The 25,237-nt window shown below is 43.4% G+C and overlaps 2 protein-coding genes across 8 annotated transcripts in view; one reads left to right on the top strand and one right to left on the bottom strand.

The window, feature by feature from the left end:
- The window catches only part of CTNNA2 (catenin alpha 2), a 1,066,300-nt gene that overhangs the window by 342,615 nt on the left and 698,448 nt on the right, over positions 1-25,237 (bottom strand). The gene's annotated exons all lie outside the window — the stretch shown is intronic.
- LRRTM1 (leucine rich repeat transmembrane neuronal 1) lies at positions 9,097-18,283 on the top strand. 4 transcript variants are annotated; one of them, XR_013994632.1, is made up of 2 exons: positions 9,097-12,471; positions 18,203-18,283. XR_013994632.1 is itself a non-coding variant. In XM_081068667.1 (2 exons), exon 2 carries the CDS (start codon positions 10,600-10,602, stop codon positions 12,166-12,168), a length of 1,569 nt encoding a protein of 522 aa, XP_080924793.1. In that variant the 5' UTR covers positions 9,097-10,423; positions 10,541-10,599; the 3' UTR covers positions 12,169-12,535. The 4 variants fall into 4 exon arrangements, 3 of the variants coding, with proteins under 3 accessions (XP_080924793.1, XP_080924794.1, XP_080924792.1); XM_081068667.1 differs by lacking the exon at positions 18,203-18,283 and having other exon boundaries at positions 9,097-10,423; positions 10,541-12,535; XM_081068668.1 differs by lacking the exon at positions 18,203-18,283 and having other exon boundaries at positions 9,097-10,271; positions 10,541-12,535.

The following is a 25,237-nucleotide window of genomic DNA, read 5'->3' on the forward strand; positions in this document are numbered from 1 at the left end:
GAAACTGATACTTGAAGAAGAAGCCATAAGAGTTCAAGTTAAAGGGACCTGATGCCATTTGTACTTATGATTTTTTCCCCTTCTTGTTTGCAATCTGTGTGGTATAATTTTGGCCTTATGTAACACAAATTGATAAAAGTAGTTATGGCAACAGAATTTGAATTATTTTTCTAATAAATTTATTTTTATCTCTTATGTTACTATGTTGAATATGTCTGCTTAGAAGTTAAGTCACGTGCCCAGGTCACACAGCTTGTAAATGGCAGGATAATTTTCAGCCTAATATAGAGTCAGACATTTCAAAAGTCTTTTTAGTAAGGTATTCAACGTCTCAGATTCTTCTGCTAAAATGGAAATATACAGTTGCATTCTAAAAGACTTGATCTCCAGTGAGCACCTTTTTTTCATGTTTGAGGTAATTAAGGCCCATCCACAAGGCATTAATCTTACGCTGATATGAGATGCCCATGACAAACCCTTCTGGGGGAAGACCACATGCAATGCCAGCCTGTCATTGACACACATTGACCAGTCGTCAGACCCACAGCACCACCGATGCACTCCTCCATTGCAGGGTTACTCATTGCTGGGCACTCTCCCCGAATCTAGGTGATCCTTGACTCTCTGGGTTCCTCTCCCAATCGGTCATTCTCAACCATCATTTTTTTCTTTTTTACAGCCATGAAATACATATTAATGAGTCTTTTGGCCATGCCTATGTAATGGAGGCTGCTAACTGGAGACAAGGGCAGTGTTTCTCAATTTTTAAAATGGTCCTTCCTCGTGAGGCAATCTCTACCTCTTCTGCCCCCTCCTAGTGATCTTTCTACATGGAGAATCAGCAGCAAAAAAAAAAAAAAAAAGAAAAGAAAAAGAGTTTGCAAACTGATATTCCACAAGCTGAATAAAGTCTGCAGTATCATTTGCTTTCTAATAGAAAAGGATTCTGGAAAATTAGAATCTGAAAGCCTTTAATGAAAGCGTGCACTCTGTAGATAGCACAGGCCTTACCACTCCCTAGCATCCAGCTGCTCCCCACACCCACGTTAGCTTACTGGACTCAGAACACTTCTGATCCTGCATCAGCTGGATGCTAATCTTTCTCTTAGAGGAGTTGCACTCACTACCACCACGGTAACACCACCGAGCAGGTTCCAGAGATTCTGTGATCTGTGTGTCCAGCTGTAACCTCTGTCCCTATCTGCTTACCCTTAGCTCTAAACTTGAGAGTTTGCTTTCACATCCCACTCTTCCTTGTCTCGCATCTACCCAAAATTGATCCATTCTATTGAAATCATCTTCAATTATTGTTTTTGAAAGATCATCAATACCACTATAAAACTACTATTGTACCTGGTCTACCTTGTCCATCTCCAATGTTAAGATAGGCAGTCTCACACTTGAGCAGATGTGGTAGCCTCCCAACTGCTCTCCTTGCTTCCAGTAGCCTTTTCTCTGCCCTTCACATTCAAGATTCTCATCAGAAATATATTCCTTGAACCCACATTTTGGAAATCATAATCCAAGTTGAAAGTCTTCCCAATCTGGCTCTAAGCTAACACTCCAGTCTTATCTCTCCTTCTCTCTCTGTCTCTCTGTCTCTCTGTCTCTCTCTCTCTCTGTCTGTCTCTCTCTCTCTCTCTCCTGTGCTCTAGACATCCTAAGCATCTCAGAAGCCCCTGTAGCTTTTTCACAGACTTTGCCTATTGACTGGAGTGGCCTCCATCCATCCATCTGGTCAACCCCTCCTTCTTTTTCCCAGCTCCTCTGACCAGCCTTGCTCAATCTGCTAGAGAAATCTCCCCAATCACAGCTCTTGTTTACATCTCTGCCTTAGCATGAATCACATTGTTTTGTTACCCATCACCTCCTCTCCAGATCTGAGAACACTGAAGGCAGGTACCACATTTTATCTAACTCTATCTCATCAGCTAAACATCCATTTAACTTAAACTGATAAAAACAAATAAGAACAGCAACAGACATTTATGTTAAATAATTAAAGGCTTCCTCAAGGTGCTTTAGGAGATTAAGAAGTGGTTCTAGAATGGGAGATGATTAGAATAAAGAGATAAATGCATTCAACTGACAGATTAATTCACCATAGAAGGCTCATTGTTTATGGATGGTAGGGGGTTTCCTACATGAAATAAATCTGTGAAAGGAGGCCACATATAAATGGCATTAACCTGTGTGACTTCAACTCCAAAAGGTTGGACCTGCCTACGTTCATATTTTGTTCCTATATGTCAATGTAATATAGAGGCTTTTGTATTTAGCTCAGATTCACTAAGTTATTGATTAGGCAAGAATTCAAACCAGTTAATAAACTCAACTCAACAAGAATCTCTATAAACCAGAATCTCTCTCTTCTAGAGTGGACATGTTTACTAGTGTTATGTGATAAGTCCCAAGCTCTTTAGACATAATCTCTCATATATGATCTTCTTCTACACCTTTAGAGGAAGAATTAGAGGGTCCTAAAAGCAGGAAAATAACAAGTCTGTCCTTAGGGAGTTTCATTATATCTTCAAAGACAAAATTAGCAATATCTGGAAAATTCTATAAAACAAGGTAGTTAAATGTCACGATATATCCGAAATAGAACTTACTACAGAATAAATTGGTTCCATTACTTGTGGCTAGGATGAGCTGGGAGACTTTCTAATATCGAGCAGAACAACAGTAGTTGTCCCCCTAACCTCATAAATCCTTGAGACTTGACAGAAAAACAGGTTTGTGCACCAGTATCCTACTACAGTGCTTGAAGTCCAAACCTTAGAATCACTTCTCGGCATGGTAAGAGCCAAGTGAAAAGCAAGTGTACCTGTGGACTGCAATTAAACACATGTTTACAATTTGTTCTGGCAAACTGCTTTGGTGTTAACAGGTTTCCCAAATAAGTGGGTGAAACCCTGAAAATTAAGATTTCTTGTGATTGAGATAAACAGTATATTGCGAATCTCAAAGAACAGAGCAGAGTGCAGTGCATTTCACAAATATACCAGGGGTGCCCAAAAGATGTATACACATTTTAATGTGTATACATCTTTTTTGACAACCTCTGTATTTAAACATTCTTATCCCCACAGAGCCTCTTAAGTAACACTGCATTAAATTATTTCCAGTCATTAAGATACTGAAAACAATTTAGCTGGCCAGCCAGTCTGTAAGATGCAGGAATGAAATGTTCATTAGCTTCCAGAAAAAACTTTGAAGATCCCAAAGACCAACCCTCCATCTGAAGTGGGAACAGCCTCTCCGCGAGGGAGTAAGGAAATGAGTATCGGAAGGATGGAAGGATGGGTGGTTTCAAGGTACAGGGGAACAGATTCAGGCAGGGGTCTCAGTCAGTAACCCCACCAGATGAAGGAGAGAGGACCAACATGTTTCTATTTGTGGTGTGGTGGAATTTCTGCAGGAGAGAAAATAGCAAAGAGTTATTGAGGGTGAAATGTGTACAACATTTAGGAGAGCAATCTGGTGTTTTGTATTGAAAATCTTTTAAAAGTCCCCATCTTTTGAACACCAATTTCACTTCTAGAATTGAAATGTAAGAACACACAGTTGCCCAAACGTACAAAGGTCTATGTGCCAGTCCGTTCAGTCTGCTGTAACAAACTACCATAGACTCAGTGGCTTAAACGACAAACACTTATTCCACACAGTTTTGGAAGCTGGAAAGTCTAAAATCAAGGCACTTACAGATTTGGTGTCTGATGAGGACCCACTTCCTAGTTCATAAATAGCCTTCTTCTCATTGTGTCCTCACATGGCAGAGCTCTGCGGACTCTTTTATAAGGACACTAAAACTATTCTTGAGGGCTCCACTCTCATGACCTAATAACAGCTCACAGGCCCCACCTTGAAAAACCATCATATTGTGGATCAGATTTCAACATATGAATTTTGGGGGGATACAAACACTCAGTTTATAGCAGTATATTTATAAGGATTTTCATCATAGCCATTTTATAATGGCTAAGAAACAAAAAGAACCTAATTGGTAACAAAAGGGGAAGGATAAAATAGATAAAATAGAATGGTTTGTAACCATTGAAGATACAATCCATTTGTATTCTTGATATGGGAAAATATCAATAGTGAAAAAAAATAGTAATATGCATAATGTTATCAGATTTTTAGAAAATATAAATATATGTGAAATAGACAAATTCTAAAAGAATACATACCTAAGACAGTATTTTTTTTTCTGGGTGGTTGAATTGTAGGTGACTTAATATTCATTTTACATTTTATTTTTCCTGTTTTGTCCCCCTAGTTTTCTCCAATAGAAAGGTAAAACTTGAATGTCCATGAGAAATACATACAGACTGTCAGTAATAAGAAAACTGAGGAGTAACATAAGCCAGAAGATGACTAAAGCTTGCACAAACAAGGTTCTATGTTTCCTGCTGTCCCAGAGGGAAAACCAATTTATTAAGAGCCCTACTAAGTGCTAGGTAGTGTGATAGACATTGACTTTACATTGTATGTTTGCAATCTAATAGGAGAGAGAAGTTGTGGTGTTTCTGTCCAAGTTGTACCACTAATCGTGGGAAATCACTTAACATTTGTGGTCCTTCAATTTCTCAGTTATAAAACTAGGGAATCAGTGATAACTGGGTTATATTTTAAGGTTAGAATTTGTGAATGCTTCCATAGAATGCTTCTCAGAAGTTAATTTTATCGTAGGATTAATGATATGATTCAGTGGGTCTAGGGAAACACCTAAGTGATTGCATTTCTGACATGCTCCAAGGCTGCTAGTCCTACGTTTACACTTTTGAGTTGCAAGAGAGTCTAATATACATGATCTCCTTCGACTTCCCCCATGAATCGCTTAAAATAGCCACCTTTAGCCGTATTTACTGACAATGGGGTGACCTATATAAGATCAAACTATAGAAAATGGCAAAGCAGGAACTCTGATTAGGTCTTTTTACTTCTAGTCTCCAAAATGTTTAATGTCCCATCGATTTCTAAAACACTATAAGTAGAAATTACTGCCACACTCATATAAGGGGAATAGGACCAGAAACATGATGGTAAAGCTAAGCTGCTAATGGAGTTGAGAAGAACGAGAGGTTGCTTTACATGGAGATCAGAAGGAGATTAAGAAATCATAGAGGGAATCTGACATCGACTTTGAAGGACAGCTAGGATGAAGGTAAGCACAAATGGGGAGAGTATATAGAGCAGTCAGGTATTATATGACCTGATCAGAACATGACAGCATTGAGAGGGGCCCAGGAGAGCAGGGCAGACCTCATGAACTAAACCATGTTTTTATTACAAGAGTCAAAGATAACTCCAAGATATTGAACCTTAGAGACTAGAAGAATAAATAGGCAAACTAAAAGTTTCAGGGCAGCACTGGAAGCCCTTGACCAACTTCCATCCTCTCTCCCACAAATAGATGCCCTTTGTCCGTACCTCCCTTCTCTCCCTCACACCCTGTACAATGGGATGAATCTACTCATCATGATACAAGCATTCTAGTTCCCATACTTGGATTTAAGCCTTCACAGTGCCCATCACTCCTGTCAGTGAACCTACATCTTGAGTCCTTAAAACTACTTCCTAAACTTTGTTTCCTTCAAGGAAGCCATTTAACACTGGTTAACACAGGTCCATGTGATCTGTCTGTCAGCTCTTTTCATTCCTATGTTCTACAGACATTTACTCTCAAGCACGAAACAATATATACATAAGGAAGTACAGCGAAGTCCCTCAGTGTCTGATTCACCTTCTGATCTACAGTTCCTGGAATAAAGCACCGAGTCACAGCATTTCTTTCATTTACTCCCATTACTCACATCATCGGTTGCACATGATAGGTGCTTCCTCAGTGCTTTCTGTAGTACTACCTTGTTTTAAGAGGATAAATTTAATAAGAAAACTGAGCTTGCCTTTTAAGTTTGTTTTTCCTAAGTAGATCTCCCAAGAGAAGCTTCAGGCCCTCATCCTTCAGCCCCACATGCGCCTGTAGAGGCACTCTGTAAACGCTTGCTGTATACTGTGCGCCTACGAAAGCAACGGAGTTCATTCTCTCCTTTTGAAATTGGGACTGCCACCCTCCTGTCCTTCTTCTAAATTCTTCATTTTAAAGAAAAGCCATGGTTCACTGCCATGAAAAACTAAAGAGAGCGACATAAAGAGTAAGGTCCATGCTGGAGCAAGCAAAGACAGAACATTAAAATCACTTCTCGAATTTCTCTTTCCTTGAACACTTCCAAAGACGACTAAGGGAAAGTCAATCCCCAGAATGTGTGCTCATTTCAGACTTTTTTACTTTCATCTTTTGGTGCACAAATTATTTCAACTGAAATGAACAAATTGGAGGTGATCACAGTTGAGATAAAATGGGAGAGGTAAGATAGATCCCCCAAAAAAGAAAAATAATAATAATATGTGATCACCACCTACCTCCCCATCACAACATGAAGTACAAGAAAAAACAAGGAGGTTTATTATGCAAAGGTTAATTTGTAAGTTCTAGAAGTGAAGGAATTAATCACCTCTCCCTCCTGCAAGCTATATGTCTGGCCTCTCCAGGGGCACCAAGCTTGCTCTTACCTTCCTTGAGTTCCAGATTGTGTTTTGGCAATCAGATTCACACTTGATGTACCCCTGCGTCCCTTCCTATTTTCTGAATCTACATTTTCGGGATTCTTATCCTTTCTCACCCCAGTCCCCAATCACATGTTGACCTGATGGTTTGGGGTGGTTTTCTTGATACCCAACTACTATGGTAATTCAGCCAGGCAGGCTCAAGCTCCTTCCCCATACAAACATGGAAAATGGGAAGGATGGTCTCAAAGCCTGTAAAGCATTTCTCATCAGCATCCAACACCGAAGGAGGAACAATTGCCCACAGAAACCTGTGGTTAGTCTAAAAGAAGAGATTGGTCAAGTATACACAATAGTCACATTGTAACCTGGTGAATCAGATGTCCTTGCAGGGTATGTAAAGAAATGTGAAAGATCAAACAGAAGGAAATAGAGAACGTTAGTTGAGTTCTTTCCTTTTATCCTTTTTTACTTTTTTTGTGTGTTGGACCCTAAGAAGCATGAAATTAAACTCGTGAAAAACAGCCATATCAGCTTGCTGTGGTGACTCAAAAGTTGTCGTTTCTCCACTCAACTTTGCTGAAACACTTGATTCATGTTGTTCTTATTTAACCTAATTTGCATTGATTTAATCAGTGCTGGTATGCTTTAAATACATAATAAATTGGGATTCTGCAACTTAGATGATTTAGAATAGCTGAATTTCAATAAAGCTCATTTCAATCTGTTAATGTATACAGTTCTGCCAAGGGGTTTAAAACCGTAGAAAAGATGCAAACTTGCCACATTAGAGGTGAGAAAGGTTTTAAGATGACATTCAGATGAAATAATTTGCGGGACAATAATCTGAAAAGCACTATGTATATCAATTAGACACATCCTCTACATGTCAAGTAACATATGTAGAAGAAGACTCACATAGCAGTGCAGTAAATTTAATTTTATTCTCTTCCCTTCTTGCTAACACTCCACTCTTTCCTGCCTCTCTGTACCAGCTCTACAAATCAAGTGACATGTAAGTGGGACCTCTTCTTGCCCATTTGGCAGGCTCTATCACCCACTCTGCCAAGCTGCCAGCATTGGGAAGATTTTCTTGCTAGCAGCCATGGGATTAGGTGGCTTGCACTCACAGTATTTACTGAATGGCTGGCCACTGTTTACCCCTGCCTGCCCCCTTTTAGAGTCTATGGCTCCATCAGCCCGCCTGCTGTCAGGAATAATTGTCTTGGCAAGAGGTGAAAACCCTTGGTGGTGGAGGTGTTTGTCAGTTAAAGTGCTCTGCAGCAGCTCCGAGGTGCCAGAACAAAGCCTGCTGGTGCCCAGTCTGGAGTTAGGTAGGAAGCAAGAGTGATGGTGAGGCAACCATGAAGAATGGCCAAGAAAGAAGACCACTTGGGTGTGGGACAGCCAAAAAACCCATCTGTGCCAGTAACAAGCTGTGAGACCTTAGATAATCACCTGATGTCTCTGTGCCTGTTTTGTCATGTGCACAATCAAGTGTTTGATTTTCTAATGTCTCTTCTAGTTCCTCAAAGGTGATTTCTGGGACTTTTCAGGTTTGTTTCCTTCCAATGAAATGATGCATCTCAGAGATGAATGGCCAGGGCAAAGTTCAAAGAAATACAAAAAGGAATGATTCATATACGTGTTCATAAGACTCTTCCTGAAAAACACCACCAGGCTTGCGGGACTGTCATCCCACTGGTTAGTATCTTCAGCTGGAATGCAAGTAACCAAGCTAGTTATTTGCACAAAGTTGACCCAAACTGGGAGCTTTGGTAATTACTCTCATTCTTATTAGAGTGAGCATCACTACAGATAATGCCCACATATTTTCAGTTACTGAGAGGCAGATCTGGTGGGAATTCAAAGAGAGGAGCTGGAGAGTCACAGCTCCTTTGATGAGTCACATTTGATTCTCCCTATCACCCCCTTGGGCATCACAGTGATGCCCACACTCACTTCTAGTGGAGTTTTTCATCCATCTTTGGGGATTTTTTTTTTTTTTTAAACAGATGACCAACAGGTCCCTGATAGTAGCAGTGCAGATCCTCTCAAGGCCATTTGGGGAGAGGGAGGGAAGGAGGGAGGAGGAGGAGGAGGGGAGAGAGAGAGAGAGAGAGAGAGAGAGAGAGAGAGAGAGAGAGAGAGAGAGAGAGAGAGAGAGAGAGAGAGAGAGGAGAGAGAGATCATTGTAAGGACCCCATCTATTAATGATTGTGAATGAAAATAATCAGGCAAAGACTTCTCTTCACACTTAGAAGACACAATTTAGTAACAGTCTCAAAGTTTCGTTAGGGGTGTGTGTATGGAGAGGGTTAGGCATCATTATGGTTTAAAGGACCCCCTCTCTGCTCATTCTCTATCACATTCTCCTGGAATGGGGTATACCACAGGGCACTGTAATCACCACGGGCAGCATGTCGGGATCAGCCCCCGCTCCCTCAGTGCCATACAGCATAACCCTTCTTTAATCCACCACAGAACCCAACGATACTTATGGAGACTGGGGAAGCCCGATCGGAATCTCAGGCGAGACTCCTTGTACACAGACGTAAGTTTCTGCCACACCGGGTCTCATGCCACTGGGACGGGACGCCTTCTCATCCACCGGGGTTGGGAAGCATTCACCCGCCCACCACCTAAAAGGACTGGCTGACTGCAGAACTCCAGTACCCACAAGGAAAAAATAATCTTAGCGAAGCCCCCGCAATCATCGCTTCCCTCTATCATCTCTCAAGTTGCTTTTCCCAAGCAAAGGACCAAACGCTGATTTCTCCACAGATCCCTACGTATCCCTTACGAATAGACAGCTTTAAAGGGGGAGGAGGGACATCCCCAAAAGAGAAGGGGGAGAGAACAGAATAGTTCAATTTCCCACTGGGAAATAGCTTGCTGTTGATGATGATACCCCACACCTCCGTCCCCTCTCCCCTTTTTTTTTCGGAAATATGGACAAAAACGCTGCAAGTGTTGTCCATTTCACCAAAGAACGTACATTACTTTAGTGGTTCGGTAAAATGTTGGTTTTATGCCCACCCCTTTTCAATCTGCCCATGTCTGAGGTGCTCCGGGAAGACGCACAATCGTGAGCAGCTTACGACACTCAGTGAGCAGTAGGTGCCTGTGCAAGCCCGCGCCGCACACTGCCAGGCGGAGGGAAGGAGCCGGGGCGCCGCTCCCCGCTGCCCGCTCCCCGCACCGCCGCCGAGCCTCCCCGCCGCCCTCCACCCGCAAAGCATGAACGAGCCCGCTCTCCGCAGCCGCCTCGGGCGCGAATGGCAGGTAGCCTCCGCAGACTAAACGGTGGCGCCGGTCCGTGGTCCTTTCCAATGACGGACATTAACCAGACTGTCAAATCCTGGGGAGTCGCGAGCCCCGAGTTTGGAGTTTTTTTTCCCCACCACGTCACAGTCCGAACTGCAGAGAGAAAGGACCTTGGCAGGAAGGCGAAGCCCGGGCTCCAGCACGTAGTTGAGAAACTTGCGGGTCCTAGAAGTCGCCTCCTCGCTTCGCCAGCCGCCCTTGCAGCCCCAAGCCCAGCAGCAAAGTGAGACATTGTGCGCCTGCCAGATCCGCTGGCCGCGGACCCGGGCTGCCTCGGAAACACAGAGGGGTCTTCTCTCGCCCTGCATATAATTAGCCTGCACACAAAGGGAGCAGCTGAATGGAGGTTGTCACTCTCTGGAAAAGGGTGGGTAAGACACTTTTTAATTAAATTCTTTCCCGAAGATTTTTTTTTTCTTCCCTTTTCTTTGCTGCAGCATCTAACATGGACCAAATCACCATCTCTTTGATCTTTCCGTGGCTGTGAACTTTCTATGCTGCCCAGCTTTCTGCATGCTTAGAGGTGAACGTGCGGCTTTGGGGAGGGGGGGCTCCTTCTTTATTTCGATATATTTATTTGATTTTTGCCATTTTCTCCCCCTCCCCCGCTCCCTCTCCCTCGGAATAAAATATGATGTAGATTTCTGACCGAGCGCTTCCAATGGACATTCTCCAGCATCTCTGGAAAGATTCTCGCTAATGGATTTCCTGCTGCTCGGTCTCTGTCTATACTGGCTGCTGAGGAGGCCCTCGGGGGTGGTCTTGTGTCTGCTGGGGGCCTGCTTTCAGATGCTGCCCGCCGCCCCCAGCGGGTGCCCGCAGCTGTGCCGGTGCGAGGGGCGGCTGCTGTACTGCGAGGCGCTCAACCTCACCGAGGCGCCCCACAATCTGTCCGGCCTGCTGGGCTTGTCCCTGCGCTACAACGGCCTCTCGGAGCTGCGCGCCGGCCAGTTCACGGGGTTAATGCAGCTCACGTGGCTCTATCTGGATCACAATCACATCTGCTCGGTGCAGGGGGACGCCTTTCAGAAACTGCGCCGAGTTAAGGAACTCACACTGAGTTCCAACCAGATCACCCAGCTGGCCAACACCACCTTCCGGCCCATGCCCAACCTGCGCAGCGTGGACCTCTCTTACAACAAGCTACAGGCGCTGGCACCGGACCTCTTCCACGGGCTGCGGAAGCTCACCACGCTGCACATGCGGGCCAACGCCATCCAGTTCGTGCCCGTGCGTATCTTTCAGGACTGCCGCAGCCTCAAGTTTCTTGACATCGGATACAATCAGCTCAAGAGTCTGGCGCGCAACTCCTTCGCCGGCTTGTTCAAGCTCACCGAGCTGCACCTGGAGCACAATGATTTGGTCAAGGTGAACTTCGCCCACTTCCCGCGCCTCATCTCCCTGCACTCGCTCTGCCTGAGGAGGAACAAGGTAGCCATCGTGGTCAGCTCGCTGGACTGGGTTTGGAACCTGGAGAAAATGGACCTGTCGGGCAACGAGATCGAGTACATGGAACCCCACGTGTTCGAGACCGTGCCGCACCTGCAGTCTCTGCAGCTGGACTCCAACCGCCTCACCTACGTCGAGCCCCGGATCCTCAACTCCTGGAAGTCGCTGAGGAGCATCACCCTAACTGGGAACCTATGGGACTGCGGGCGCAACATGTGCGCCCTGGCCTCGTGGCTCAGCAACTTCCAAGGGCGCTACGATGGTAACTTGCAGTGCGCCAGCCCGGAGTACGCGCAGGGCGAGGACGTCCTGGACGCCGTGTACGCCTTCCACCTGTGCGAGGATGGGGCCGAGCCCACCAGCGACCATCTGCTCTCCACAGTGACCAACCGCAGTGACCTGGGCCCCCCCGCCAGTCCCGCCACCACGCTCGCTGACGGCAGGGAGGGGCAGCTCGACGGCTCCCCGGAGCCCGCGACTGTGGCTCTCCCCGGCGGCGAGCACGCCGAGAACGCCGTGCAGATCCACAAGGTGGTCACAGGCACCATGGCCCTCATTTTCTCCTTCCTCATCGTGGTCCTGGTGCTCTATGTCTCCTGGAAGTGTTTCCCAGCTAGCCTCAGGCAGCTCAGACAGTGCTTTGTCACGCAGCGCAGGAAGCAAAAGCAGAAACAGACCATGCATCAGATGGCTGCCATGTCTGCCCAGGAATACTACGTTGATTACAAACCCAACCACATTGAGGGAGCCCTGGTGATCATCAACGAGTATGGCTCGTGTACCTGCCACCAGCAACCCGCAAGGGAATGCGAGGTGTGAACGTCCCAGTGGCTCTCACCCGTGCGCTACCAAATACGCCTGGGCCGCCGGGGCTGGCCGGCGAGCACCAGGAGGGGGTCTCCTTGTCTGTGCTCTGATATGCTCCTTGACTGAAACTGTAAGGGGATCGCTCCCAGAGACTTGACATTTTAGCTTTATTGTGTCTTAAAAACAAAAACGAAATAAAACACAACAAAAAACCCACCCCACAACCTTCAGGACAGTCTATCTTAAATTTCATATGAGAACTCCTTCCTTCCTTTGAAGATCTTTCCATATTCAGGAATCTGAGAGTGTAAAAAGGTACAAATCATTGATTTTTTTTTTTGTAAACTAAAATGTTTAAAATAAAATAGCACTTACAGTTTTTACAGACTGGTGTAACCTAAATGAATTGTTACCTGTGTTAAAGAGAAGCAACAGTTACAATTTCCTTCCGTGTGTTTGTGTGTGTGTGTGTGTGTGTGTGTGTGTGTGTGTGTGTGTGTGTGTGTGTTGGGGAAAGGGGTGTCCAGTGTCCAGAGGGAAGATCCAAAAATTAAGGAGCAAAGTATTCAGACACCATCTGAAATAATAAGCAAGACAAACAGAGCTTATCAGGTTGATTTACTCCACATGATTAAGGACTAAAAAAACAAAGACACTTTATATAATTTTTAGGGGATACAGTGCAATCTAACCACTTTAAAGCAAGTGAACTGAGGACTGAGCATCATTGCTCAGCCTTTAAGGCAGAGATCATTGCAAATGGTTTTTAAAAGGCAGTGCCAGACAGTTTGTCCTATTAACAAGAAATGTATTTACACTTAATATAGCCATTTTTTCAAATCAGTTAAAAAAATCTCGCCCCTGAAATCCACTGGTTCATAACTCTCCTATGCCTTTGAGTCACAGATTTAGTAGCATCTGTGCCCTTTTCCCTACTCTTCCCTGAAAGAGACCCCTCTGTGGTCTGAGGGGAATGAGGCTGAATCCAAAGGTTTGGTGATGAAAGCTGTGCTTTTTGGAGTTCATTGCTAAGACTAAAACAAGCTTAAGCTCTCAGCAGTGACAGCACACTCCTAGTTACTATGGGGAACAGTCAGAAAAATCCTGCCTCACGATGAATACCTACAGGGTAATGCCTTGTAGCAGGAGACTTTAGGGGGCAGACCTGATGCAGAGCGCTATGTGAGGGCTCCGGTAGTGGTGGTGGGGGGGGGCATGGGGAAGAGCATCATTTGATTCTGTGTTCCAATATTCCTCAGATGGGATTAATTTGTTAACCCAGGACAGAAAAACTGCCTCCTCTCAGATTGCCTTTTTGTGTAATGCTTGCTTTCCCTGTGTTTTACTTTTTGTGTGTGTTGGGATCAATGATTGCCCCTTCCTCTCCTTTGTAGGTTTCCACGTTTAGGTTGTTCAACGAACTAAACTGTCGAGTAGTACCAGTTGGTGGGTGGGGAAGGGGAAGAAGGAAGTGTATGTGTATTGAATGGGAGGGGTCTTTCACTCACTAACGACTTAAGCAAATGTATGATTGAAATAAACTGTCATGGATGGCTGAGAGTGAACACTGAACCAATGTTGCCCATGTCCAGCAGTCTTCTGAAACTCAGGTGCTCATCCCTCTGAATGACCCCTACAGACTGGCATCTTTCTGTTTTATTTCTCTTTTTTAAGACAGAAGTCCAAATAGCAGGAAGAGGGATGGGTGGGGGGGAGCAAGAAGCCACCATCTCCCAAAATGCAAATGCCTCCAGCCACCTACTAAAAGAGGCTCAATCAGCTGCTTGAAATGCAGAATGGTTACCACCAGGAGATTTACTTAAGCTGAGGACTGGTAGTAGATGTCTACCTAATGGAGAAACCAATATGCCTAATAATACTGCTTCTAAGAGGCCCTTTCAAGAGAAATCTTTTTGCAAATATCCCTAAGATATTAAGCCTTGGGAGACCTCTCTCTCTCTCTCTCTCTCTCTCTCTCTCTCTCTCTCTCTCTCTCTCTCTCTCTCACACACACAAACACACATACACACACCCCACCTTAGGAAACTTCCTCTTGCTTTGTGTATAATTAAAACATGGCATTATGACACACACCATGAACATAACACCCATTTAGGCTGGTAACGTTTTACAAGAGAGGTGCTTTGTTTGAGAACTTTGAGGAGGGGGTTTGGATTTAGTCTAAGCATGATCAGTCATTTGGGGCAACTGTTTTAAACAGCATGTCACTCTGAGGGTAGGGGGAGCAGAGACAAGGGGGATGCATTTCACATCTAAAATGAAACCCCACTACAGAGGCCTCCTCCAGAAGACCACATACATAAAAAAAAAAAAAATCCCCAAATTGTGGCAATTGAAGAAAATCTCCTTGGATTCCATTGATTTAATCTCCTCATTGGAAGGTTACTAAAATCCAGAACTGCTCTGGCTTGGTGCATTAAGGACCTTGTTCTGATGCTTACAGGAAAAGCTTCTAGAAGCAAAGCCTTCCTGGCAACAGCAGAACCACAGACCACACTACCCACTAGAAATAGGGATACTGTAAACTGTAGAGTTCATCTTCTATCCCAAGGCTCCCCCCCCCCTTCATTCTTTTTTCAATGTAGTCAATGAGAAAATAAACGTGCTTTGTTTTGTGCTGCTGCCACCGCCCCCTCTCCCCAATATGACTAAACACTACACGTGTAGAAGATCTTAAGTCCATGTAAGTCCTTGTAAATCTAATGAAAGATCATTGTAAAGAGGAATCTGCTGTCTGCGACCTGAACAAATGATGGCCAGAGAAAGCTGTATTTTTACTTGGTGTGTGTATGTCTCTAGGTCTCTGCATTGTGTGTCTTTGCAGGCAAGCAGATATGTTTCTTCCACACATAGAGGTATTTAGCTCACATTATTTCATGCTCCTGTGACTCTTGGTTTGGGAAATGGCAGGGGCAGGGAGAAGGCAAGAAGAAGGGAAATTGGTAGTTTTAAATAAGGTTTTGTGATACTTGAAATCTTTTCTTTCTCCAATTAATTAATCTTTAAGCTGCAGGAAACTTGCTCTGACCCCTCTAAGCAAACAACTGAGCACTTAAAAGAGAATCTAATTTTTAAAGGGATAGCACTTTTTTCTGTTGTTCTTCCCACAGAGGGTGCTAATCTCTTTATCCTGTGCTATCTGAGAAGAATTTAAGGCCACAGTTCATGTCTCTTCCTGGACATTGTGATGGATTAACCCTCCATTTGCAGGTCCCTTCCCAACTGATTAAAGTACAGCCATGCTGTGGAGGGCTCTGGGATATTTATATAGAACAAAAGTCTTTTACAATGACAAATGACACTCTCACCCCAGTCTTAGCCCTGGTTGTTTTTTAAGTTGTGTCAGAGGAAGCAGGTTAAATGAAACCCATCCTTTGGCCTTTCCTGGGTGAAAATGCAGCCCCTGACACTCAGACTTTAGCCTTGACAGTTGGGACGACCTGTCCCATCCACATACCAGGCTCTCACGACTAAAAAGTTGCTATCACAAATAAAAGGTTAATCCAGGACAAGGAAACTTTTTAAAATCCGTTTTTGTACATTCTCCCAAGCTCCTCAAAGCACGAGGAAAGGTAAGTGCTTTACCTTTCCTCCCTGCACACACGAAGGCAGATGTTTGGTATGATTTAGCATCAACAACACATTCAAGACTATGTGTCAGTATAATAATTAGAGGGGCAAACAGCGCTTGTGATTCCTCTTAAGTTTCCTCAGCAAGTGCACACACGTCCCTGGAGGGCTTTGGGGCTGCCTGTGTGTTGGGGTTACATGAATCGACTTGTCAGCAAGTTTGGCACCCATGCTACCTGCCGTGTAGAAGAGGGTACTGGTGGATCACATATTCTGGAAAAATGAAAGGCATCAGATGCCCCTCTCTGGAGTAGGTTATCGAAAGACCAGACTATATCTGCTGTGGAGAATGGGTATTTAATGTTTCGGGGTCGTCAAAAGAAGCATTACTTTTCTCTGCTAGACAGGGGATTGTGCTGGTTGACTTTGTTTTGCCATTGATGAAATGTCAAATAACCAGTGTTGGCTGGAATGCAACTGTTAAACAGGCTCCTGAAATATATTTTGAGAGATGTGTAGGATTACACACACACACACACAGAGGGTGCCAAAAAATGTATACACATTTTAAGAAAGGAAAAAAAAAACTGTGTTAAAAATTATAATACTCAATATATACAAATAAAACAAAAGATGAATACAAGTCACGTTCTGCAATTACAAGAGGTGCTCAAAGTGGTTACATCCCCATGATTTTAATAGTTTTTCCTGTCTTAAAATGTGTATACTTTTTTTTGGCACACCTCTCTGTCTCTCTGTCTCTCTGTCTCTCTGTGTCTCTCTGTCTCTCTGTCTCTGTCTCTCTCTATCTATCTATCTATCTATCTATCTATCTATATATATATATATATATATATATCTCCACATACATAACCACACATGTATGATCCCATTGTATAACTACCTTCCACCATTAATTAATCCTCTGCTTTGTTCTTTCATGATCAAACTTTCGAACTTTTACTCAGGAAAGGACCTGATAAAACCAGTCATCATTAAGGCGTAAAGGACGGAGTAGGATGATGGTATTTTCAGGCTGATGGTATTTAATGAGTTGGTAGGTGCTTTGCAGTCTGGGAAATCTTCTGGACTCCACATGCCATAGGAGAGTATACCCATGTTACCTCGTGGTAAGAGCCAGGAGATGGCAATGAATTCTTTGGAGAGTATACTCCTAACTAATGAGTTCCACCTCAGGGTTAGGAAATTATTTTTTTCATTAAAAAATGCTCTACTCTGATTTTTTTCCCAGGGATCCAAGAGGCAAAATTCTTACTGATGATTTCCTCAGTTGGACACAGTTTCTGAAGGTCTTTGGTTTTCTGCTCAAAGCGAAGGGCTTGGCTATTATACCCTCAAGGTTTAGTCAGAGATGTAAATGAGAGGGAGGAAATACATTTATTGGTGACTTGGTATGAGAGTCTTTCCATAGATTTCAATATGTGAGAGAGGTCCTAGGAAGTTTATCTTTACATGAGGAAACCGAGGCTTATAGAGGTCAAGTTCTTTGTGCAAAGTTATCCAGCTAGTATTTGGAGCACTGGTGTTCACTTTGGTGCCTTTCTCATTATATCCCATTTGTTATTTCCTTGAACAGTTGCCCCTCTAGTCCTTTACCCAGAACAGAACCTTAGATTAGCCTGGCCACAGGGAACACGTTCGCCATATTCTTGTTGGATGACATGCCTGGAATACTCAAATCCTGGAATGCTCACAACTTCCTTTGATCTGGCCTCTGGTAATTGGGTAATGTGGGGCTCTGTCCAAAGAGGAGACACCTCTCCCAAGCTTCCAGGAGCAGCAATGTCCAGGTAGTCATTCATCCCAACCTCTAACTAGACTATTTTTGACTCAGAAAGTAAAGTACGGGCAACCATAGATTACTGTTGGGGATTTATTCACATTTCTTTCTTGGTCATCAAATGGGCTGTGTTTCAATGGCAGTGGTTCCCAAACAGGGGCAACTATGCCACCCAATCAACAATTGGTAGTATTTGGAAACATGTTTGATTTTCATGTGTGAGGGTGGGGCTACTGGCATCTAGAGGCTACAGGTCAGGGAGCCTTCTAAATATCCTACAATGCAAAGAAAACCCTCCTCAACAACAAATGATTTGGTCCTAAACATCAAGTGCTGAGGTTGAGAAACTCGGCTCCGTGGTATAAAGTAAGGAGGCTCTCTAAACCAACATGCTGATCTCCGGCTTTGCTGAAAGTAGCCCTTCTGAAGAGTTAGGTTTGGGTTCACTTAGATGGATTCTCTTTTAATCTTCTTCTCTCTTGCCAGAGAGCTGGAAATCTAAATTAAAAACCCTCAGGTTGGATGCTAATCAGCGAGAGGACCTGTCTGTAGTTAGCACATGCTTCTCAAAGAACATATGGCAAAACTTAAATTAACTGGGACAAAACTTGTCAGAACCCTTAATTGACCCACTTTTTTTTTTTTTCTTTTTAGCGGTACCTCATTTAAGAAACAGAAAAAAAAAATCAAGCTACCAGTGGATATTTAATTAACAAGAAGGAAAATGAGACACTTGATATGCCTTTCAGGAAGTGTTCTGAAGTCTGAACAAACTCAGTCCACCTTCCTGTGCTTTCTGCTTCTCCAACCAAGCCTGGAACTTGGATGCTGGAATGGGTTTCCGTTTAAAAAAAAAACAAAAACAAAAAATAAAAATCAATGCGCTTAGTCTAGTGAGTAGTGTCGACATATCAATCAGGGAAATGATCTCAGACCTTAGAAGCAGGATAGTCTAGAGATTTGGACATTGTGAACTGAAATGTATTTGGGGACAGATAAGAAACACAGATGAGTGAAGGCCCCAGGCATATGGCATTATGAGGCAACTGAAGAGTTCTTTAAAAAAAAAGGCAATTCACATTTGACTGCTCCTGGTTAACTACAACTGTTCTGCAGGCCAGGTCAAGTGTGTGCTCTGGGTGTTCAGGGTCCAGAACTGAGATATGGTCTTTAAACCCGGTGCTATTACTCACTTGCCTTAGATTCGTTGGTGATCATTTTACTGCAATGGGCCTCTTTCTGTCTCCCTTGAGGAGGTTCATCCAGATATTCCCTAGGAACCGTTCCCGTTCTGGGCTTCTATATTACCCTTTTTCCCAACAGTAAAACACAAAACAAATGTGGTTTTCAAGCTAGTGTCACTTATCCAGAAAATTAAAATTCCCCTACACTCCCATTCCCCAGAAATTCTGATTCATCAGGGTTGCCTGCAAAGGAATGAGAAAAGGTAGATGTAAAAAAAATAAATAAATAAATCAGAGAAAGACAAGACTTCAGAGAAGAGGTAGGCATGCTGGGGAAGAGATAAGAAAGTGCGGGCATGTGTGGGTGAGAAAATAGGGCTTTTAGAATGTGCAGGAAGAGATGAAAGAAAATCCTAGAGAGGATACACTCGCTCACACTCACCCACATGTGAGACCGCAGACGTAGGGATGGGCTATGAAGGAGGAACAGTGAAAAAACAAGCTGATGAATGCCACTGGGGTGGGGGTGGGGGCAGAGAAGATGTACAGAAAAATGCGTGCACAGGACTCCAAAAATAACTTACTACCTTGTGAGTAAGTGGCTACAACTAGTGTGATATGAGTTCAGAGCCCTTCTGTAAAACGAGAAGAGGGGAGAGGAGAGGAAAGAGGGGGAGATATTGGGGAACAAAAAAGCAATGTGGGAGGAGGTGGGTAAGGGGAAGAGAGAAAAAAAGAGAAAGAGCAAGAGAGGGAGTTTCGAGATTCATGCTTTATATTGCTCAAATAATCATCAAAAGTAGCTGTAATACACCAACTCGACTCCTCCACCCTTTTAGTCATTTCTCTCTTTATTCTGGTCTAACAGGTTGGCTATTTACTTCTTCTCAATGTGATGTTGGAAAGTCATTTTCTCCCCTACATTATGAGAAAAAATAATCCATTGTCTAGCTGCCTCCTTCTTTCTCTTGCTTAGCTGGGAGAATGCTTCTCAACCCTGGCTGTGCACTGGAACCCCTTGGGAGCTTTAATAAATACTGCTGTCTGGGTCCCTCCCTAAGAGATTCTGATTTAATTGATCTGGATGTGGCTTTGGCAAAGAGATATTTTAAAGCTTCCCAGGTGATTCCAAAGTTCAGCCAAGGTTGAGAAGCACTGGGCCACAAGAATCGCAGTGTGCACAGCTCAGCAGTCTATGAGAGCCACAAGTCTGACTGCAGCTTTTTAAAAATACATGGCGGCTGGGGGTTGGGTGGGACCAGGTTAGCATTGAGTGAGCAAGACCCCCTTTGACTCCACCTGATACTGTGAGACAGATATGCAAGCATAGATGTGCTTGGAAATTGTTTCTGAGCACTCTACACTTTACAAAGTGCTATTTACAATTAATCATTTTATTTATTGTAATTCTCCCAACAGTCTCACAAGGCAGATACAGACTTGACCTTTTTTATTTTTATTTATTTTTATTTTTTTTTAAGACAGGAAGTCTTACATTGGAAGACATTAAGTAGCTTGCTCAAGGTCAATGCTATTGCCAGGTCTGGACCCAGAACTGCCTCTTCTAAATTCGGTATTCTTCCCCCTCCACCACTTCCTTTTCCTCCTCTGATTTGTTGTGTCATTATGACACAGGGCTGGTTGTCCCTGCTCAAAGTGCTAAAGTCAGTAAGTCTTCCATGAGGCATCCTGGAGAATACATTGAACCAATGTTCTTGTGCCCCCACCCGCAACCCCACCCCCACCCCATGCCTGAGTTTCTTTTCTTTGCCACAGCAGCCTCTGATGTCTCAGAGACAGCCAAAAAGATGCCGACTCTTTCCAAATACCCCTAACACTCAAATGTTCCCTTTCTGCTCAGCCCACTGCCATGGATTATTTTGCCAGCAACTCTTTCAAGAATGCAAAAACTGAATCCTAGTAGAAAATTGATGGATGGATGGTGATAACAATTCTGTCCATAGATTTTTGCAGTTTCTAAAAGGATCTCTGAGAGAAATAACCTAAAGAAATTGTGCCAATGTTAGAATTTCAGGTACTGAAACAGCTGGGTGATGTACAGTTGGACAGGAGGTCCATCCTTGTACCCCTTAAATGAAACAACACAGGCCATTGCTCATGTATGAGACCAGATCTGCCGACCGTTTATAGGGTTTATAATATAGAGTAAGGATAAAGATTGAATCTTCTAGTGTATCGTATCTCCTTCAACAAGGGTCCTCTTTAAAAATCCTGCATTATCCAGTGTCCATCATCAGTATGTTTATGTTTATCTTCAATTAAGAATTCTCAATATTGCAAACTATGTGTGGTAGAGACCTCTATCTCAGAGATACTGTAGGTAGCCTTGGCTAAAAGTGAGAAGAAGGTGGCAAGTGAGAGCTGGATTGGTCTGCCACAGAAAGGTCTGGAAGAGCCAAGTTATACACAATTAATAGAACAATGCTGCAATCTGCCTTCAGCTGGCCACGACAATCCTGTCATCTGTCCCTCAGCTGCAGAACAACCAAGCGCTCTGTGATTTGGTCTCACTGTCGTTGTTCCACAGTGATTGCATTTGTGGTGAAATCTATATTTCCCTGCAACTGAGTCTCTCTCTCTTTCTGTGTGTGTGTGAGTGTGTGTGTGTGTGTGTGTGTTTTATTCTAAAAATAATGGTCCTTCTTGGAATTCAGTCTCGTCCTTTGCTTGCTGTCTAGATCATTTTATCTGAATTTCTCATATTGATCATTTTTTGGACACTATTTTGAAAATCATAAAGGTACAAAAAGAAAAAGAAAAACACACTAGGGAAGAGGAGAAAGCACACTGCAACTGGAATATAATGAAAGGTAACATACCCCTCAGATTCTTCAGTCCTAACTACACATCTGTCAGTCAAAGTAGCACAACATTTCTTCTTCAGAGATTAAGTAAATATGTGTTGAATGAAAAATAGGACAATTTAACCTGAAGGTGAGGCATTCGCCAGAGGACTGGGCTGAGTCTAGGCTCACTAGATTCACGATGAGCGTGTGCAGAAGAGGCCACCCCTTCTTCCTGATCCATTTATGGAAGGCAACTGCCCTCCAGGCGGTTGTTTATTATACATTGTACTTATTAGGTGCCTGGCAACCTGCTGAATCCTTAACGTTTTCCCAGTTAAACCCTGCAACAAACCTTCATCTCTCCTTCTCCAGACAAGTATTCATATCCTCATCTTACAGATAGGTTAAACTGAGGTTTGGGAAGGTTCAGTGACTTTCCCAAGGTCACGTTCCAGTCACTGACCAGAGTAAAGAGTGTCAAACATTGACTCTGGAGACACCAAGCTTGGGTTCAAATTCTGGCTGAGTGAATTTGGCAAGTTACTAAACCTTAAGGTCAACTGGTCCTCAGTTCCTTCATTGATTGCAATGGAGATAGGATTGTTATGAAATTAAGTTATTATAGAGAATTAAATGAGTTATTATGTGTAAAGTGCTTTGAACAGCGCCTGGCTCATGGTAGGTATTACATAAGTGGTTTTCTTCTTTTCCTTTTTAATAAAAAATTTAAAAAAGAAAAAAAAAAAAAAACAAAAACAAGGTCACACAGCCGGGGAAGGGTTGAGTAGAACAGAGCTGTTGTACTTCAAAGCCATGCTACCCTCTTTTTCTTCTGTGATAAATCTGAGTTTCCGAACCATTGGGTCTAAAAGGAGAAGTGAAGGAAGCAGAATGGAGTCTGGAGGTACCAAACGCACATGTAGCTTCCTTCATAGCTTTGCAACTGGCTCGGGCCTTGGCCTCTCTACTCATGTTTGACTTTGTTCTGGTTCTTCCTTGGTTTGGCTTCCACTGAGGTCAGGCAGCCCCTGTGAACGTACCCCACTTCTGGAACACACTTGTGTGCCTTTGCACACATATCTGTGCACCCAGGCAGGTTTGACACCATCTCTCAGTTACCACAGGAACCGAAACCTGGTGGCCAGATCAAGGAGGCATTGTTCACATGGGTCTTCGGTGAGATGGCAAAACTCATTTCCACATCTGAGCTATTTGCTATCTGCAGTTAATTCCTGAGGGTGGAAAGCTACTACACAGGTTGTGATTGTTACCCAGCTCCCAAGCTCTTATTTAATATCAGCAATATTAAATCACACTGCTCCTACCCCCCCCCCCCCCCCCCGACACTAAGCAAACATCGTCAACTGGAACACATTTGCTGGCATTTATTTCAAGGCGTGCTTTCTCTGTGCACTAACAGCCCCAGTTTGATGCTATGCAAGCAAAGAGACAAACGGAGAACACATCTGAGGTGGACTCTCTCTCCTGGGAAAAGGGCCCAGTATCCAGAGGCAGAATCTGAGTTCCCTCTTTGCCGCTGATTTGTCACTGGCTCTCGGACAAGTCCGCTCCACAAGTCCAGACCTTTTTTTTCTTGACTGTAGTAGCGATTTCTCGCTTTCCTTCTAGTTGTCCGATTTGGAAGGCAAGGTGTGGAGTTAAAAGAGGGAGAGGAAAGTAGGAGTAATTCCCAATACATTCTCCTTTCTGTTGCTTATCAACAGGTAAAGTTATGAATTCATCCAAGTTCCTCGAAGGAAAGATTCCACCCTCCTTAGAGACCTAACCAGCATCATAAACAGAGACTATGTTTGGTCGGAGGGAACAAACCAATTGTACCTAGAAAATTAGATACTGAAAGGTGAGTCTGTTCCAAGCCATGGCCTGTTCCTTGGGATTCACTCACAGCATGATTAGAGCATGTGTCCAGCTTTGCACAGACATAATGGGTGTACTTTGGTCAACGTGAAACCCCAACTCATGAAGCATACTACCAGGGAAATCTGTAGCTATTGGGAGATTGAGGACACCCATCAGTTTAGTGTTTTGTGTCTTTGTTAATTTGTTTTATTGTGGGTTTGTTGTTTGTTTTCTCTCTTCCTTTCCTACCTCCATCCCTCCCTTTCTTTCCTCCTTCTTCTCTTCCTCCTCCTCCGCCTTCTTCTTTTAAAAACATTGCTACTGAATTCATAGTTACAAGTTACACTATGCACTCTCAATGGGGGCAATATTGAACCAAGACAGTAAAAACTGGTTCTTGATGGGGCCAAAAAAATCTTGTTGTATGTACAAAGCACAGTCAAACACAGAATAATATTGTATATAAACAGATATACAATATACCTGTGGCAATAAAATTTCAGAGTGAGGGGGCAATTGGGAAATATGTCTAAAAACACTTCTTTGGGGGAGATAATGAAAATAAAAATGTTTGAGAAACACTGAAATAGACAACGATTCACATGGGAAAGAGATGATAGCAAAAAGTTAAAGCACCATGGCAGGTCACCAAGACTTTGAGAAGGAGAAAAGAGGTCCAAGTTCTTCGATATTGAAAACTGCAATTCAGAGATTATTTGAAAAGCCAACTTTCATTTGGGGAACTTCGTTTTATCAGCCCCCCCCCCTGCACTCAACACCTCCCAGAGGTGGATTTATTTGGAGGCGACGTGCTGTATTAGAAAAAAACATCTATTGGGTATGGAGGTAAGAGACAGAGCCCAGACCTGGCCCTGCCATTTACTCACTTAGATAAAACACCACCTTTCTGGCCCTCAATTCCCTTGTCTATAAAATTCAGAAAGAATCCTTGTTCAGCCTGTTTCACAAGGATCTGGTATGGATCAAACAAGAAAATGTAAGTGACAACTTCCAAAGCTGTGAGGTGCGCAAAGATTTAAGCATTGGACGGAGGACTGTGGGTTGCCACCCACACAGTGCGACTTCAGAGGGCCACGTGCTTCAAACTCTCCTCCACAGGGCTGAAATTCCTGCTGTTAGTCACTGCTATGAATTAAGTCCCTCATGACTCCTCTGTTGATAGTCTATGTAGCAGGGAGACAACTAAACTGTTTGCTCCTTGGAGGAAGGGTCTTCCGTTCACTTGACTTTGTCCCTTATCATGTAGCCCAGAGTCTGATCCAAGTGTGCTGAATGGCCTTTAGGCAGGTCATCCATGAACCTTGGCCACATCTTTAAAATGGACATATCGGATGTCAGCCATGCAGGTTCTTGGGAAGATTATCGGAGATCATGTGTGTTGAGTTGGCCACAGTGCTAGCAGACAGGAAATTCTCAAGTCACGTGAGTTCCCACCCTGTAGCCAACGTATAACACATTGTGTTTATATAAATAGACTAGGGGGGAATTGAAAGGCATTAGAAACAACTAGTTTCTAGATATAGATTCTGAAAAGTGGCTAAAAGAAGTTAAAGAGAATATTACATTTCAATATAAAAAGTATCTCCATAGAGGGGAAAGCGGAGGTATAGATTAACAACTATATTAAGTGGGAAGAAAACAAGGCAGCCCCTTCCTTTTTAGTCAAAGTCAGCTAAAATACTCTGTTAAAAGGGTTACAAAGATCCCTTCACAGGGGTGCTCCAAGACATGCCTCAGATGATTGTCTTTTTTTTTAGTGTTTTCTCAATATAAGGTTTAGTCTCAGATCTGTCTACAGATTCAACCCCCAGTCCTCT

The sequence above is a fragment of the Rhinolophus hipposideros genome, assembly GCF_964194185.1.
Source record: "Rhinolophus hipposideros genome assembly, chromosome: 12".
Lineage (NCBI taxonomy): Eukaryota > Metazoa > Chordata > Mammalia > Chiroptera > Rhinolophidae > Rhinolophus > Rhinolophus hipposideros.